The sequence below is a fragment of the Talpa occidentalis genome, unplaced genomic scaffold (assembly GCF_014898055.3).
Source record: "Talpa occidentalis isolate TD23 unplaced genomic scaffold, MPIMG_talOcc4v2.1 talOcc4.4, whole genome shotgun sequence".
NCBI classification, from domain to species: domain Eukaryota; kingdom Metazoa; phylum Chordata; class Mammalia; order Eulipotyphla; family Talpidae; genus Talpa; species Talpa occidentalis.
In genome coordinates, this window is record NW_023604295.1 from 41,607,714 (window position 1) to 41,624,931 (window position 17,218).

Consider the following 17,218-nt stretch of genomic DNA (forward strand, 5'->3'; position numbering starts at 1 on the left):
GTCTGCCCTTCTTATGTGGCCACCCATTCAGTCATCCATCCATAAATTCTTGAGAACCCGTGTGCCAGATACTGGAATGCACAATGCTTTGGGGACTCACAAAGGGGCACATTATATGATGAGATATTAGAAGGCTTGCTGGAGGACTGTATATCAAACTCCTGAAATATCAGAAGTTAGCCATGTGAAGAAAAACTAATGGGTAATGGTGTTCCAGGTAGAGCTAGTGTCAGGCAGGGCCAGGACATGCTGGACTTTGTAGGCTGACCCAGCCTGCTCACCTGTGCTTTGGGCTGGTACTTGGCCCTGTCCTGGCCCTCGTGTGAGCTTATCCTGAACTGAGACCATTGTGGTCCTTTAGGGCCAGAGGCACCCAAAGGGGTATAGTCTCTCTCCTTTGGGGGTGGGAGGACTTGGTCCAATTCTGCTTGCCAGAGCTGTGGCTGTGAGAAACCCTTATAATCCAGGATGTGTGGGCACCCTAATTGATAACTTTTATGTAGGGGACCATACATCCTGGATTATGCCTGTTGTCCTGGAACAGTTAATAGCATGCCAGTTCACACTCAAGCATCCTGGTTTGAATGGTAAATTGCAATTACAATTACAAGGACAATTTTTTTTTTTTTTTAACAGCCCCCTTAAAACAACCCTGTGAAGTAGCCGGTTACTGTTATTTCCATTTCACACATGGTGAGCAGGAGGCTTAAGATTCTGAGTGACTTTCTTGGGGTTCCACCCGCTTTGAGTGGCTGGACCAGCTCTCTAGTCCCAGGAGAGAGCCTTTGATTCTCCACCCCGGGCACCTTACTCCTCACTCTGTGCCTCAATTCACCCTGGAATAGCCCCTTTGCAAGCTTCACTGCAGTAGTGTACCACTCCTTCACCCATGAGGGAGTCCCTGAGGGAGTATGGGGTTATTTGAGTGAAGCCAGTGTGACTGCTTCCACCCATTTTGATTCTTCCCCAGGCCCTCTCCAAATTTCCCACCTACACCTTCCTGCTGAAGTGACCCCAATCCCAGGATCCTGCCCAAAATCTGGAAATTGTCATCCTCCCACCACAGTTAGAAAACAGCTGAGATCTATCCCTCTCCCCACCCACTTGCTCCCTCCTGGAGCCTCCTACCATTCCTGACCTGGGAACCTCACCCACCCTCTTCCCAGCCCAGGCTGCATGTGAGTAAAAGAGCTAAGCAAGATGATTTTCTCCATTTCTGTGCACCCCATAGTCCAGAGGTTCCCATTATCTACCTTTGAGCCTACACATGGAGCAAAATGCTTGTTGAATGAGTATTTATGCACACTGGGATACACTGAGAGGCCTTCTGTTTGATCCTTGCCTCTACCAGGTGTGCCCCTGAGAGCCTGAAGACGCGTACCTTCTCCCATGCCAGTGACACCTGGATGTTTGGAGTAACGTTGTGGGAGATGTTCACCTATGGCCAGGAGCCCTGGATTGGCCTCAATGGCAGTCAGGTGAGGAGGCTGGGGGACATGTTCCCAACAGGGTGGTCAATTTGATCTCTGGTTTTCCACCTGGCCTTGTTGGGACTGACTCTTATCTGCTGGATTCCTGTCCCCTTACCTTTCATCTGTGATCTCCCTGGCAGCTGAGCACAGAGAAGGCCCCCCAGTGATCAGGAGAGTGACAGACTGGGGCTTGCTCACATTCTTTTTTTTTTTTTTTAAAGATTTATTTTATTTATACAAGAACTGGGGTACAGGCGAGATGCGCAGGAGGGTGAGAGGATTCACCAGAGACAGAGCAGGGAACAGAACAGGCAGAATGACTGAAGTACACTGCTGAGGGGAGCAGCGGGCGAGACAGGAGAGGTCTGCCGCGCCATGTGGGTTGCTTCAAGGCCGGCAGGGATTGAACCAGCACTGCAGAGGCTGCGGACAGCTTCACAGCACTGCGCTCAACCGCCTGCGCCACCAGGGAGACCCCTTGCTCACATTCTTAACTCTTACCGTCTGCTTATCTGGAGCCCCCATACTTGTGAATAAGGGTCAGTCCTCTTCTTTGGGGTAGAGGCATGGTGGCCTACAGCTCCAGTTGTTCCATGGACTGGTGGGAAGGCGGGAAGAGAAGAGCTGGGTGCTCTGCTTGCCCTCATACTGTACCACCACATGACCAGATCCTACATAAGATTGACAAGGAGGGTGAGCGCCTGCCCCGGCCTGAGGACTGCCCCCAGGATATCTATAATGTCATGGTCCAGTGCTGGGCTCACAAGCCTGAAGACAGACCCACCTTCGTGGCCCTGCGGGACTTCCTGCTGGAGGTGAGGGCAGGCCTACCCACGGGGGCTGGGGTATCAGAGCTGGGCTAGCTTTCAGGGTAGGCAGTGACCTGTGTCTGCCCCCAGGCCCAGCCCACTGACATGCGGGCCCTTCAGGACTTTGAGGAACCAGACAAGCTGCACATCCAGATGAACGATGTCATCACAGTCATTGAGGGGAGGTAGGAGCTGGGGAGGGGCTGTCTACACCACACTGCCTGCAAGGGCACTGGGAGGAAGGGGCATGTGGGCGAGACCTCTTCTGCCCCCAAGGTTCCCTCCTGTGTGGTGAAAGGGGAGGATTGGCTTGGGTCTGCCTCCTGAGTGCTTCTGGATAAGTTTGCAGCTGCTGCTGCTCAGAGGGGATTTTTCCCTGCCTGGCTCTGCCTCTGCAACCCTTTTTCCACTGGGCTGTAGCCCTGGTTGTGTGGGTCGAGGCCAAATGGTCGTTAAGGCCAGGCAGCGTAGGAAGTGGTTCAGCCTGGCCTCAGGGCCACAGCTGGGGACTGTGGAACTCCTGAACAGTCCTCCACTAATCCTCTGCCTCCCCTTCCCTTCTACCTCCTTCCAGGATAAGAACTCTTGACTCTCTACCTGGGTGCCTTTGAGAATCCCAAAGCAGTCCCACCCTCTTCCTGGCAGCCTCTATTCTCCTGATGGGCCCCTCAGCAACTCCCAGAGCTGCCATCTTTCCTCTGTCTGGACCTCTCACCCAAGCTCTTAGTCCCAGTCTCCCTTCACAGGGCCCTCTTGTCCAGACACCCCCACCCCAGCGCCCCCATCCTGCCTCAGGGGACATCTCCTGAGTCATGTCTCTCACCTGCAGCCTCCGCAGTTCAATCTGCCTGCTAGAGGCCCCACCCACCACTCTCCCCACCTTCTGTTATCTGATCCGCAGGGTGTCTGAGGAACTGGTTGGGTCAGGGCTGGCTTTAGGTAGCTTTGGGGTAGGGGTGAGCGTGGAGGGCTGGGAAGAGAGCCAGGCCAAGGAAATACCCTGTGCTCCCAGCTCTTTTGACTCGACTAGGCAGGGATGGGGGGCAGGGGTTGTTCCTTACAGAGCCCTTTCTACCTGAACTTCAGGTTTGGGGAACTGAGAGGTTGATGGACTCAAGGTAATGGAGTAGGCTCTGGAATCCAGGCTGGTTGTGAAAGAACTGATCTGTTCCCACCATGGCCCTAGCACTCCTACCCCAGCCAGGGTTTCCTTTCCTTTGGGCCCAGTATCTGGGATTATGATTGATTTACTCACAAGTTGTGGGTTGGGGCTAGGTTTGGGGAATTAGTGGTAGTATGGACCAAAGCAGAAAACCTGTAGAGAGACCTCGAGGTCAGAAAGGGTATAGTCTGTGGATTTGAAGGGGAGGGCCAGGTAGGGAGGGTAGGCATGGCACTTTAGGGAACATTTTGGAAATAGGAAGATTAGGATGAGTGCTATTCTGGGCTAGGTGGCAAGGTGTTAAGCCAGAATTTTTTCTTTGGGGGTTTGCAAATTTTGGGGTCTGCCCTATAGTCTTTTCCTCCCCTATCCTTTGCTTCCGGTAAGGGCCTGTGTTCCCTTGGGGGGGTATTCAGTTGCTTCCTGTGTTTCCGGGGTGTATGTCTCTGGAGCTGGTGCCTGGGGTCACCCCAGGAGTTAGGGAGGCAATGGGAAGGAGCCAGGGAGCCCCTCTTCCTGGGAGGCCACTGTAGGCGAGCGAGCCCTGTCCCGCCCTTCCGTCAAGATCTCCCCTTGGCCCCACTGCCAGCTCTGCCGCTGCCTGCGAGTGTGGGCTTGCTGGGCCCCTCCTCCAGGGCCACCAGCCTGACTTGGACCACAGCACCTACTCTCGCTGCCTGAAGCTGTGCAGGAGGTGGGAGGCGAGGGGTAGGAGGCCTCAACAGCCGGTGAGGCTTTGGGAGTGGGCCTGTGTGTCGGTGGTACCAGAGCTTTGCCTACCCCCTTGTTTTTAGTCCCCGAATATCTCTGTTTGTTTGGCTGACTCTGTCTCCATGTCTCCGGTGGATGGGCTCTCTGTCTCTGTCCCTTTGGATCTGGCTTTGTTCGCGTGGGTCTCTGTTTCTCAGGCTCCCTGACTGTCAGCTCTCTCCATATCTGTGCCCTCCCGTCAGCCTTGTAGTCCTTCTTGCTGACACTGTCTCAGCTGTTTATTTCTTGGTCCAGAATCTGCTCCCCAGCCTTGGTCCCTGGCTATGCTTCTGTAGGTTAAGAGCTTTGCAAGGTGTCAGATAGTAGGCAGAGAGAGGGCACCCAGGTGTGCTGTGAGCCGAGCTTGTGAAGCTCTGTCTAGACTGAGGGACAAATGGTTTGCCTTTTCCAGGAGGTCTTATTTGGAGACTGGGATGGCTAGAGCACATTCACATGTTTTTTTTTTTTTATAGAGGCATGTTTTATTTATTTATTTGTTTGTTTGTTTGTTTGTTTGTTTGTTTGTTTTGTTTATACATGCACTGGGTACAGTCAGAAGCGCGGGAGGGTGAAGAATTCACCAGAGCCAGAGCGGGGAGCAGAGCAGGCAGAAGGACCGAAGTACACTGCTGAGGGGAGCAGCGGGCGGCAGGAGAGGTCTGCGCACCATGTGGGACCCTCCTCCGGTGGCCGGGGAGCAGCCGGGGATCGAACCGGCGCCGCAGAGGCCACGGGCTGCTTCGCAACCCAGCGCTCAACCGCTGCGCCACCGGGGAGGCCCACATTCACGTTTTTATAGAACTAGAGGAGGGGAGACAGATGTTTTGAAATCCATCTGTAGGTCCTTAGTCTGGTTCTCGGAACTCTGCTTCCTGTGGTAGGTGGGGAGGGGGCTGCTAGGGTCTGGGTTGTCCCTCGAGGCTAGGGGCCTAAGTCCCCCAGAGAAATGAGGGTGGGTGGTGTTTTGAGCACAATGGTTAAGTGACATTTGTCAGCCATTTTCAGGTCTATCTAAGGCCAATACTGGGACAGGGGCTGGGATTTCTAGAGGCTGGTCCTCAGTAGAGCTGGGCATTCTGACACAGATCTCTGCTCCGACCTCAGTTTCCCAGGTGCTATTTTTAACTGGCCTTTCCCAGGGTACTGACAGGCAGCAGGAGATAGAAAGTTTGTGCTGGAGGTGCTGGGCCCTTTGTTCAGTTCCCCACCCCCACCCCGGGGCACCCTGTCTGTCTTTGCTGCAGTGACTGTGGATGGCAGGCCTGCCCTCCCGTTGCTGTGAGACGGGCCTGTTCTTGGAGGGAGAAGAGAGGTTGTGGCCAGAGCAAGGTGATAGGAAGGGCTGCCCTCAGTCCTTTCTGGACTTCTGGTGCCTCAGCCCCACCAAGCCTCTAAGGGGGACAGGTGGGCAGTGAGGTCTAGTATTGACCTCTCGGAAGTTACATTTGAGCTATTTTGGGAGGGTGCTGTTTCTGAGTATGTTTGGAATGCAATGTCCAAGGAAGGCTCTTTACTTTCTTGGTCATATTCTCACTCTGATTCCACCTCCCCAGGTATCACAGCTGTTTTGAACCGTGGGGGTTTTTGCCTCAGGTCATTCCTGTACTAAAGCGAGGTGGGCTTGCTGTCCCCCCTCACTCTCAGGAGTGCATCCACAGCAGGCTTCTGTGTGAGGATCTTGGCTGTGCTGACAGCAAGGAAGGAGTAGAGGGAGTGACCTCCAGTCTCGTATTGTTCAGAGTCCACATGGGAGGTAATAGTCAAGGGGCAGCCCTAGCACCGGACTCCTGACTAGACCTCTCCCGCCGCTGTGTTTCTCACCTGAGTGGGCGAGCGCCTCTGAGATGTGAAGAGCAGCCACCCGTGTCTGTCCCCAGGTCTGATATCAGACAGTTCCATGAGGGGCACATGGAACCGGGGAGTCACTAGGTGTTGGGAGGAGAGGAGCAGCAGTGGGGTGCCCCGTGCCAGAAGTTCCTCTTCACCCAGCTTCATGGGCGGTTCTCAGCCTCTCAGCCGGTCCTGGTTGCGTGTGGGGGAGCTGTTTCTCTCCTTGGAATGGCCATGCTATTTTCGGATGGGCTTTGTTTCTTCCAGGGGTGTTGTCCTCTCTTCTTCCTTCCTTTCCTGCCCTTCCCACCCAGAGGGCAGGGTGGTAATCACAGGGTTGCTCTGTCTGGTGGTGGGCTGGTCAGGGCCTTGTTTACAAGGAGGCGAGGCTCCCGCCCCACCCCCTACCCCACCTCAGCTCCCTAAGGACTGCTGTCCTTGTAGGGTTGACTCTTGCTCCTAGGAATAGACTTTTTGGGGGCTCACGCTGCCCTAGCAGGCTGCATTACCTAACAGAGCAGGGGCCAAATGCTGAGGCCTTGCCCACCTCCATCCTGCCTCCTTCAACCCTTCAACCCTGGATGCAGTTTGGAGGAGACCTTTCCTTCCTTACACTCTTGGCTGTGGACAGGTGACGTGAAGGTGGGGGTTGACCAGAGCATGCAGCCTGGTGCCTCAGTGTGTCCACCATATCAGCAGGAGGCTGTCACCACCTCTGCCTTAATGCAGATTCTGCTCGTATGTGTTGTCGGGTATGAGTGATCCCAACAGCAGATGCAGAAGCCTTGTGGACTCTCAGGGAGTTTTGGCATTTGAAGTATCCAGGAGGGCACTCTTCTCTTGCATCCCCCATACCCCATGCCCTGGCTTATGCTGTGCCAGCAGAGGTTTTGTGTCCAAGGCCAAAGTGAGAGACTGGAGGTCTCACAGTCCAGCCACACTGGAAGGCTGCATTCCCTCTATACCGCCTATTTTATTTTTTTTTAAAAAGATTTTTTAAATGCATATAAGAACTGGGGTACAGGCCAGAGGTGCAGGGAGTGAAAGGATTCACTAGAGACAGAAAGGGGAGCAGAACAGCTGATCTACTGAAATACACTGCTGAGGGGAGCTGTGTGCGAGACAGGAGAGGTCTGCTGCGCCATGTGGGTTAGCTCCCTGGCCAGGGATCGAACTCATGCTGCAGTGGTTTGATAACATTGAGACTTTAACTCCTGTGCCACCAGCGAGGCCCTATACCTCTTAGTTTAGATGACAGTAGCACTGCCCCCCAGGAGATGGGTGGGGACAAGGATGAGGACCCCTTGGCACTGCTAGGAGGTAGCAGAAGACACTGGAACTATAAAACTGGTGATGAGAAGGCATGAGTTACTCCTCAGTATGTAAGAGACTGCATGCAGGAGATAGGTTGTAGTCAGAGCACGTGGCCTTGTACCCAGAGCCCAAGGCCCATGGTGCTCTCGCGGGTCCTGGAGCTCATAACTCCTGGAACTGGGCGCAAGTGTGAAATCAGGTGGCCAGAAGAGGCCCGGGACCTCCCTTGCCAGGGAAGAAAGGAGGTGAGGTAATATTGTAAGAAGGTGCATACTTCCGTCTAACAACTGGATTTGAATCTTGGGTCTACTGTGATCTTTCTGGTAATGTAGGCAGGTCGTGTCACTTGTTTGAACCTGTTTCATTATTTGTGAACTATAAGGAAAGCTGTCTGACCCACCTAGGTTGCTTAGGGTAAGGCTGTGTGCCAACAATCAGGCCTTGTTCTAGGGGAGTGGCCGGTCATGGGGGGCTGCTAGGAGGAGGTGAACTGATGACAGACCACCCTGGTCATGGGGCCTTAGTTCCTTATGTTCCCTCCTGCCAGGGTGGTCAGATACATTGGATAAAAAAAGAGCTTGGTTTGTAAAGGGTCCCCCTCCCTTGGGCTGTGCCACCACGCCCTGGTGTTCACCATGTCATCTCTATTGGGCAGGGCCGAGAATTACTGGTGGCGCGGGCAGAACACACGGACACTCTGTGTCGGGCCCTTCCCTCGCAACGTGGTGACCTCCGTGGCTGGCCTCTCAGCCCAGGACATCAGCCAGCCCCTGCAGAATAGCTTCATCCACACAGGGCATGGCGACAGCGACCCCCGCCACTGCTGGGGCTTCCCTGACAAGATTGACGAGTGAGTACCACAGGCCCTGTCTGGGGCGGGGCCAGCAGTCCTTCCCTGGGCACGCAGGCTCCCAGCATCCCTGTCACAGTCCCGTGGGGCGGAGGGTGTCTTACTGCCCAACAGCTTTTCAGCATAGGCAAACTTGGGATTAGGAGCGTCCAAGGATTCACCTGCACTTCCATTTGGTGGACTTAGCTATAAGCCCTCTGTGCTCCCAACCCCTCGCACACAGGCCTTAGGAAAATGAGATGGGGCATAGCCTTCAGGCACAGCTCAGTACAACTTCTCTTATGCACAGGCCTGAGTGGAAGTGTGCCATGCTGTGTTCTCAGACTAGGGGAGCAAGGCATAGAAACCACCCCTGTGGGGATACTTCAGAAGGAGCAGCTCAGCTGCCTTCACCTGCTGTTCCCTCCGAACTCAGGAGGGGGCTTCCATCTCCTTTAAGTGAAAGGATGCAGTCACTGGGGGCCCTCTGGGGAAGACACAGGGAGCAGCATTAGTTTCTCCTGGGTGCCCTGACCTGGCAGCTCCACACGCCAGGCTTCCTTCCCTCTCTGCTGGCCCCAAGGGGCTTCCAGATACTGTCTTCAGCAGCCCTTTCTTCTCCAACAGGTTTCTGCTCTGAGAGGTGAAACAGGCCCTTAAACACATGCCCACCCCCCACCCCCACCCTTCCAGCAGAACACTAAGCTCTGGGATGTGCCCCACCCGCCACCGCCCCCTGCATCTAGGAGCCATGCTGAGGGAATTGGGGCCAGAGAGTGCAGACACCCTCCAGGAGAGGGCCGGGTGCCTGCTTCTGGCAAACATGTTGTGGCCAGCCCAGCCCCATTCCCCCAGGCTTTAATCAGCCCAGTGACTAAGTCCCAGATCTTGACAGTCAGCACGGGGGTTGACAGTCAGCACAGGGGTTGAGGGTGAATGGAGAGCAGGGCAGACAACCCAGCCCCTACCCACCTCCTGGCATCAGGGCAGAATTCCCTCTGCCTACCTTGACCTGGAGAGTGTGACCTGGATGCCTCTGCCTGGTAGGAGAGAAGAGAGTGTGCCAGCAGGTGACTGTGGGTGTGGATTGGGGTGCTGTGGGGTTTAGAGGGCCAGCTTTGCCCTTCTAGGATTTTCTTGTGGTCTCTACAGTCCTAGGCTTTTCACCTGTGGTCAGGAGTTCTTTCTCTGCCCTCCTCTGCTCACAGCTTAGCTCTGCACTCAGACCCAAGTCTGCAAGGGTCTGCGATGAGAGGGTCCTTCCACTTCGGTTTCTGTTTTCTGCCTGATCCCAGGAGACAGGCCCAGCATCTCCTCCAGAGCTGTCCTTGCTGTCATTATTGTATGTCCTTCCCTGCATTTTTTGATCTGGTTCTGTCCCCACAGGTTGTATCTGGGAAACCCCATGGACCCTCCTGACCTGTTGAGTGTGGAGCTGAGCACTTCCCGACCTGCCCTACATCTAGGAAGGGTGAAAAGTAAGAGCCCAACTCCCAGGTGTCCTCTCAGTCATCAGCTGCCCAGAAGGCGCACTGTCTTCTCCCTGAGCCACCCTGAGCCAGCTGTTCCGGCTCCGGGATGGTCATGTCAGGGCCACAGGGGGACAGCTGTGCGCTGGGCGTGGGGTGGTGGATGAGAGGCAGCTGTATCCGCCGAGGTGGGCCTCCTCGGGTGGTCCCGTGGTAGCCTGGCCGCCTCGGCTTCCCTCCGCCCTCCTCCCTGCTATGCTCGGATCCTGCCATTCTCACTCTCCCTAATCCTGCCCTCTTCTGCCAAGCCAAACCGCCCCACGGGCTTCATGTTGGCCAGGAGCCGCATCCATCTCCCGGATCCTGTGCCCGTGTTCCGGAACATGGTTTTCCCCATCCTGCCGCCCCATTGCTTCCCATTTGCTGTTGGGTTTGTTCATTCACTCGCCCTATTCACTGCTCTCTCTCTCTCCCCCCACACCGCCCTCCTGTCTGACTGTCTTCACTCCCTGTCCTGTCTCTCCTGCCCTCCACCCTCTGCTCTCCGCATGGCCTTCCTTGCAGGGGAGCCTCCACCTCGCCCACCTCAGCCTGCCATCTTCACTCAGAGTAAGTGGAGCTGCTCTCGACGCCATGGCCCCTGCCTCCGCCCCCTCTCTCCTCTCTTTTCTCCTCTCCTAGAAGGTACAGAGCCCCTGTGGGCCGTTGGGCGGGAAGGGAGGTGGTGTGTGCTGTGAGCTTTTGCTGCTGACTTGGCCCAACATGCCTGCCTCTCCCCCCACTCCCAAAAGCCTGGGCTTCTGGAGCAGGTGTGTGGTCCTGGCGCCCACTCTGCCCCTCTCCCGTTGCCTGGCTCTGCCACGCGCCCTGTGGGACCTGCACACACTGTGCCTTTCACGGTGGTTGTCCTGAAGCTCTGTCTTCTCGGCCATCGCTCCTGCTGCCCTTGGCAGTGCGGGATTGCCCCTGTGCCCTGCTGCACTAATGGTGTGATGTTGGGGTGCAGGTAGGGATTACTAACCAGGAGCCGGGGGTATTTGGGTTCTTGTGTTGTTGAAGAGGTATCGGGGCAGATGGGTGTGGGGTACTGCTTCCTCTAGCTGAGATAGCGGGATGAACCAGGGTGTGCAGAGGGCCAGACAGTGCCCTGAGTAAGTTCTGGAGCTGACCTGTGCGGAACTGGGAGTGGAGAATTGGGGTGGGCGGGGTGGGCGGATTCTTGTCTTTTGTCCTTTCCCGTTTCTCTGCTTGACGCTGCCTCCCTGTTGGGGTTTCCCCTTCATCGCAGAACCAACTTACGATCCTGTGAGTGAGGACCAAGACCCCCTGTCCAGTGACTTCAAGAGGTTGGGTCTGCGGAAGCCCAGCCTGCCCCGAGGGCTGTGGCTAGCGAAGCCCTCCGCCCGGGTTCCAGGCACCAAGGCCGGCCGGGGCAGCGGGGGCGAAGTCACCCTCATTGACTTCGGGGAGGAGCCTGTGGTCCTGGCCCCGCGACCCTCTGCACCCTCGCTGGCACAGCTGGCCATGGATGCCTGCTCCTTGCTGGACAAGACCCCTCCGCAGAGCCCCACACGGGCACTGCCCCGGCCCCTGCACCCCACACCTGTGGTGGACTGGGATGCACGTCCACTGCCCCCGCCTCCTGCCTATGATGATGTGGCCCAAGATGAGGATGACTTTGAGGTGTGCTCCATCAACAGCACCCTCGTGGGCACAGGAGTCTCTACCGGGCACAGCCAAGGCGAGACCAATTACGCCTTTGTGCCTGAACAGGCACAGCTCCTCCTCCCGCTGGAGGACAATCTGTTCCTCCCACCCCAGGGGGGAGGCAAACCTCCCAACTCAGCACAGACCGCTGAGATCTTCCAGGCACTGCAGCAGGAGTGCATGCGGCAGCTTCAGGTCCCGGCTGGTTCGCTGGTTCCCTCACCCAGCCCTGGGGGTGACGACAAACCCCAGGTGCCCCCCCGGGTGCCCATCCCACCCCGGCCCACGCGCCCACGTGGTGAGCTGTCTCCAGCCCCCTCAGGTGAGGAGGAGATGGCTCGATGGCCTGGACCTGCCTCCCCTCCCCGGGTGCCTCCCCGGGAGCCCTTGTCCCCTCAAGGCTCGAGGACCCCCAGCCCCCTGGTGCCACCTGGCAGCTCCCCTCTGCCACATCGACTCTCAAGCTCACCTGGGAAGACCATGCCTACCACCCAAAGCTTTGCATCAGACCCCAAATACGCCACCCCCCAGGTGATCCAGGCACCTGGCCCACGGGCTGGTCCTTGCATCCTGCCCATTGTCCGAGATGGCAAGAAAGTCAGTAACACCCACTATTATCTGCTGCCTGAACGTCCACCGTACCTGGAACGTTACCAGCGCTTCCTGCGTGAGGCCCAGAGCCCTGAAGAGACAACCTCCCTGCCTGTGCCACTGCTGCTGCCCCCACCCAGCACCCCAGCTCCTGCCGCCCCCACTGCTACTGTTCGACCGATGCCCCAGACTGCCCCAGACCCCAAGGCGAACTTCTCTACCAACAACAGCAACCCAGGGTTCCGGCCACCAGCTGTGAGGTCCACTGCTCGACTGCCACTGAGGGGCTGTCCTGGGGATGGGCTAGAGGCTGGACGGCCAGCAGATAAGATCCAGATGGTGAGTATCAGGGCTGGCCGCCGGGTGATCAGGGTCAGGGGCCCAAGGGACCCAGAGGAATGGGCCCAAGTGGTGCTGACAGGTGGGCGGGTGTGCCCAGCTACAGGCCATGGTGCATGGGGTGACCACAGAGGAGTGCCAGGCGGCCCTGCAGAGCCACAGCTGGAGCATACAGAGGGCTGCCCAGTATCTGAAGGTACCATCACCTCCTGCCCACTCTGGCTTTCAGGGACCCTGAAGACTGCTTCTGCTGCTCTCACCACTCCCCACCCCTTGCCTCTAGCTCTCTTCTGCCCCTGTCCTGGTGGGTGCCCCCCTAGCCCCTGTGTGCCCCATGGCACTGCCCTCTGCTCCTCAGGTGGAGCAGCTCTTTGGGTTGGGTCTGCGGCCGCGAGGCGAGTGTCACAAAGTGCTGGAGATGTTTGACTGGAACCTGGAACAAGCTGGCTGCCACCTTCTGGGCTCCTGTGGCCCTACCTACCAGAAGTGAGTGCCCTGCCACCTTCCTGTCCCAAAGGGGTGACCCAAGAGGCACACCACTCCAGGAAAAAGCCCACCACCTGGCCAGGAGACAGGCTCGACTGGTGGGCGGCATGCGAGGGAGGAGCGTCCTCCTCTGGGACCAGAAGTTCTGGGTGAAAACACTTCCTCCCATGTGCATCTCTTTAGACATTTTGGCCCCTTGATTCAAATGAACGAATTGGTAAAGAGGGGATTGTTCAAACCTTTCTGGTGGAAAGGGGCTTACGTCCCCAGCCCCTCCCATGGCGCCTGAGTGTGGTTTACACAAGTATTTCGTATTTCACTATAAAGTAACACTAAAAGTTTTAATCCTTTTTAAAGGACTAACAAAAAGAAATTACTTTCCTGCAAAAAAAATTAGGCATCTACAAAATCCGTACATACATAAATAACATACAATATTTAGCATAAATGCATTTTAAAATTTTCACAGTCAAAAGGGGGTGTAGTGTGAAATGGCTAAATCCCAGCATCATCCAGGAGAGGCGCTGGTGGGCAGAGAACCAGCCAGAACTGAGGTGGTGTCAGTTTACACCATTTATGTTTCTTCATTTAGGTGTCCTTATCCTCAGGGTCCCCATGTGTGCATGTATAAATGAGGGTGCCTACCTCAGAAGTGATCAGAAGAATTAATGAGGGGTCTGTCTGTCATATTTCACAGCAGATGTTGGCCCTTGGAGCACCGTCACTGAATGTTAGCTATTATCTCCTGGTTTTCCTCACTAATTGTCATCCAAATAAGTTTCGGCTTTCCTGTACTTGTCACCCTTGGATCCTTTTTATTAACCAATACTGCTGCTTATTAAAGTAGGGGGGGGGGCATCCCAGAATAAGTTTCATAATTATTACCTAAAATTACCAGTTTCCCTGGTACCAAACTTGCCTGGCACCAAGAGGCAGTAATTTCCCATGGGTCCATACTCTGTTGCACCAGCTGCTGTTGATGGGGGTGTTTTCTGGTTGTTTCCCATCCTTTAGGCGCTGAGCTGTCTGGAGAGCCAAGGGTCTGCCCTGAAGGAATCATTTGAGCCTGTCCATCTGACAAGGGTGGGGAGATGTCCTGCCCAGGTCTGGAGGACCTGCTGCCACCTGCTGCTTCCAGTGGCAGAATGAGGTCAAGGCAGCAGGAGGGGGAGCCCCGCCTTGCCTGTCCCTTCCTCAGCCAGCGCCATCCCTGCAACTATGGTTCAGCCCTTGGTGCCCTCAGCCAAGGTGCAGGAAGGAGCCGCGTGACGGCAGGCCTGGGAGCTGCCTCATTAGGCCCTGTGGCTGACCTGCCTCTCGCTCTAGTCCCTGGTGGGTTCTGTGGCTAGAGTGTGTCCCCAGGTCCTGCAACAGGGAAGCCGGACAGAGAGGATGTGTTGGCAACACAAAAAGATGGGCCAGCACCCAGGGGCTCCCTAGGGCTGGGCCCTTCTCCATGGAGCCCCTGATGGGCTGTTGGGGTGTTGGACAGACTGTGACTTGTGGCCATGCCGTGGACATGTTATGGGATATGGCTGGTCTTAAGATGTTGTGCCTGGAAATAGCCTGAGGTGGTTTAGGAGACAGAGCAAGGGGGTCAGATCATTCTCTGGCAGGGACCAGGGCCCAAGGCCCCAGAGTTGGAAGGAGACCGAGGGACACCAATGCTTCCCCTGTGCTGTTCGGTGTTTTCCCACCAGCCTCTGTCGCCACAGCTGCTGCCCCAGCTATGGATACCTGCTTCTTCCAGAGAAATAAAGCTAGTTTTTATTTTATGTTACTTACTTGTGCCTGCCTGTTTCTTCGCCTCTTGGTCAGCAGCCTGGGGACCCAAAACTCCCAACCCACCCAGTCTCTTAGCACCATCTGTGGGCAGAGGGAGGAAGTGCTGGCCTGGAGATGCTTCCCAGGACCTGAAGAGGAACAGGGCCCACACCTACCTGGGTGAAATCACTGCCTCAAAGCCCCACTTTCTGATCTGTAGGGTTTCCTAAGGCAGCGTGTACTGCAGGGCAGGGCACAGTAATTCAGCTGGAGCTAGGCCAGAAAGTTTAGTAGCAAGGAAGGCTTCCATATGTATGAATTTCATTGTCTTTTTTTAAGTATTTCACATGTTCAAAATTCAAAAGGTACTAAGAGTATATATTAATTCTCTCACTCCCCAGAGGCTTCCTTTATCTTCAGTTTCTTACATGTTTGTTCTTTACAGTATTTTAGAAAGTTCCCAAGCAATACTGAGTATCCCCATTCTTGCTCAGTTGTATGGATGTTTAGATGGTCCATCATCTGTCTGACCACAGTTCCCTGTAATAAGTACCCCGCGAGCTTCTTTTGATGGGAGGATTTTGGGGTGGTTTCCATTCCTTTGCAGTTTTAACCATTGCTGCAATAAATACTGTGTGGGGGTGATTTTTCACTTGTGTGTGTGGGATTTTTCACTTGCAAATCAGTCTGAAGGATGAGTTCACAGAATGACAACTCTTGAGTCAGAGTCTGTGCAATTATGATGGAGATTGCTGAATTGCTCTCCACAGAGATTGTTCGTTACCACCCACAAGTGTGGGAGTTCTCTGTGTGTTACAGAGCTTTCTGATTTTTGCTAGTCTTATCAGGTGGGATATGGTATCTGTAGTTTCAATTTGCATTTTTCTAATGGATGAATAAACAAGTTGCACCTTTAATATTTCCTTTTCTTTGAGCTATCCATTAATATCCTTGGCCCACTGAAAAAGCTAAATTACTGATCTGTTTCTTACTGGTTTTGAGGTAATTATAGAATTGAGGAAATTATTCTTTGACTTTTGCCACATTATGACCTGTACTTTAGGGAAGGAGGTAAGTTGTAAGAAAATTAAACCAACAGCTTGTGTTTATTAAAGACAACAACGGCCATTCAGGATGGGCTGGGGCCGTTCCGTGCGTCTGTGGCTCCTGACAGGCCTGTCTGGTGGGCCCCTGAGGCCTGGCAGGTCTGGAGCCTTCCTATCCAAACCTGCTCTTCATAATCTGTACAAAGGCAGGAATTATGCTCTACTTAACTGCAAGTTAGACTTAGTCAAGTATGGTAAAGAAAAAGTCAGTGTTCTGCAGTCATTGGGCATTGTCGTTGGACCTGAATTTCATTCTTATCTCTAATCTTAGAAAAGTGACTTAACATTTCTGAGCCTGTAAACTGGGAGAGTGCAATCCCTCCTTTATAGAATGGTGGTGAAGAGTAATTGAAGTCACGTAGGTAAACGTTTTGCTTATGCAGAATCAGCTTAAGGCTGTAATAAGTACCCCCAAAAACTAATCATTAAACATGTTTATCTCCTCGCGTGTCTGCAGTCTCCACCAGACAGCTTACATGATACACAGACTACAACTCTGCTTAAAATTGTCTTCCCATTCTCGCTTGATTTTTTTCTCTTGGAAACAATTTGTTCTTTTGCCACAAAATTCTTCCTATTTATAGATTGTGGAGGTTTTTGATTCCATTTTAAACAAATATCCTTTCTTGGTAAACATGGCAGAGGCAATACATTTCAGAAAGTTTTTTTTTTTTTCTTTCTTTTTTTGCAAGGAGAGACCAAAACATGAGGGGGAGGGGAGGGTTTCCTCAGAGGATTAGGAAACCCACTGTACTTTTCCTGTCAGAAACACAGTTCCCTAAACCCTAGGGTTTTTTGCTGTTTCTCTAACTTCTGATCAGCCTGCCAGAATCTTCTGGATTTATCAGAGATACCTGAAGGGAGGATGTTAAAAATGATCTATGATGGTTGGTTTTTTGCCAACATGGAGAATCACTAAATCAATGAAGGTGCATTGGTCACCTTGTCTGTGTCAAGCCCTGAAGAGGGGGGGTTACAAGCTGAGCAGATGCAGTCTGAGCTACAGGAGATTTACATTCCAGCAGCATGCGTACTTCTGGGTCATTACATGCCAGGTGCTTTGGAAGCAGAAGAGCTGGCGCTCCAGAGAGGTGGTACGGTGCTGACTTGATGGGGAATACTTGGCATATGCCAGGAAGGGGAAGGAAATGAAAGTACTGCAGGCGGGGGAGCTGCATGTGCAAAGCTATGTAGGTGAGAACTGGCCCATCCTAACGAATGTGGTCCGGATCACGAAGCCACTCATGTGAAAAGCTGACCTCTCTGAATTTGCACAAAGATGGAGACCGTGGAGGAATGATGTGGTGGATCTGTACTTTTAAGAGAGATGGCTCTGCTTAAAAGTGTCTCTCAGCTCTGCCATGACGATGAGTGGAGGGGAGATCTAGTCCGTGTCTCACTGCACACGGGGCACACAACGCTGTTATTAACTTGAGGCAAAATGATGCTTATAGAAATTTGAACCTGGGAAATAATTCGCTAGAGCAGCGTTCCCGTAGGCTTATCTAGGGTGAGTTCCATTCAGGATCAAGCTTTCACTGGCTTAAGGTGAAATAATAAGACACCCCCTCTCAATCTCAGTGTTCCCTA

General features: G+C 54.1%; 1 protein-coding gene across 6 annotated transcripts in view; it reads left to right on the top strand.

The window, feature by feature from the left end:
• TNK2 (tyrosine kinase non receptor 2) overlaps positions 1–14,818 on the top strand; it is a 40,024-nt gene extending 25,206 nt beyond the window's left edge. For 2 of the 6 annotated variants that reach the window (XM_037525373.2, XM_037525368.2), the window contains exons 7-16: positions 1,352–1,478; positions 2,141–2,287; positions 2,372–2,466; positions 7,993–8,187; positions 9,553–9,644; positions 10,200–10,244; positions 10,924–12,272; positions 12,373–12,468; positions 12,631–12,758; positions 13,773–13,815. In XM_037525373.2, the coding sequence (XP_037381270.1) occupies positions 1,352–1,478; positions 2,141–2,287; positions 2,372–2,466; positions 7,993–8,187; positions 9,553–9,644; positions 10,200–10,244; positions 10,924–12,272; positions 12,373–12,468; positions 12,631–12,758; positions 13,773–13,779 (2,281 nt within the window). In that variant the 3' untranslated portion in view covers positions 13,780–13,815. Of the gene's footprint in view, positions 1–1,351; positions 1,479–2,140; positions 2,288–2,371; positions 2,467–7,992; positions 8,188–9,552; positions 9,645–10,199; positions 10,245–10,923; positions 12,273–12,372; positions 12,469–12,630; positions 12,759–13,772 lie in introns of all 6 variants that reach the window. The other 4 variants (XM_037525369.2, XM_054700487.1, XM_037525370.2 and 1 more) reach the window with 4 other exon arrangements.
• The last annotated feature ends 2,400 nt before the right edge of the window (positions 14,819–17,218 follow it).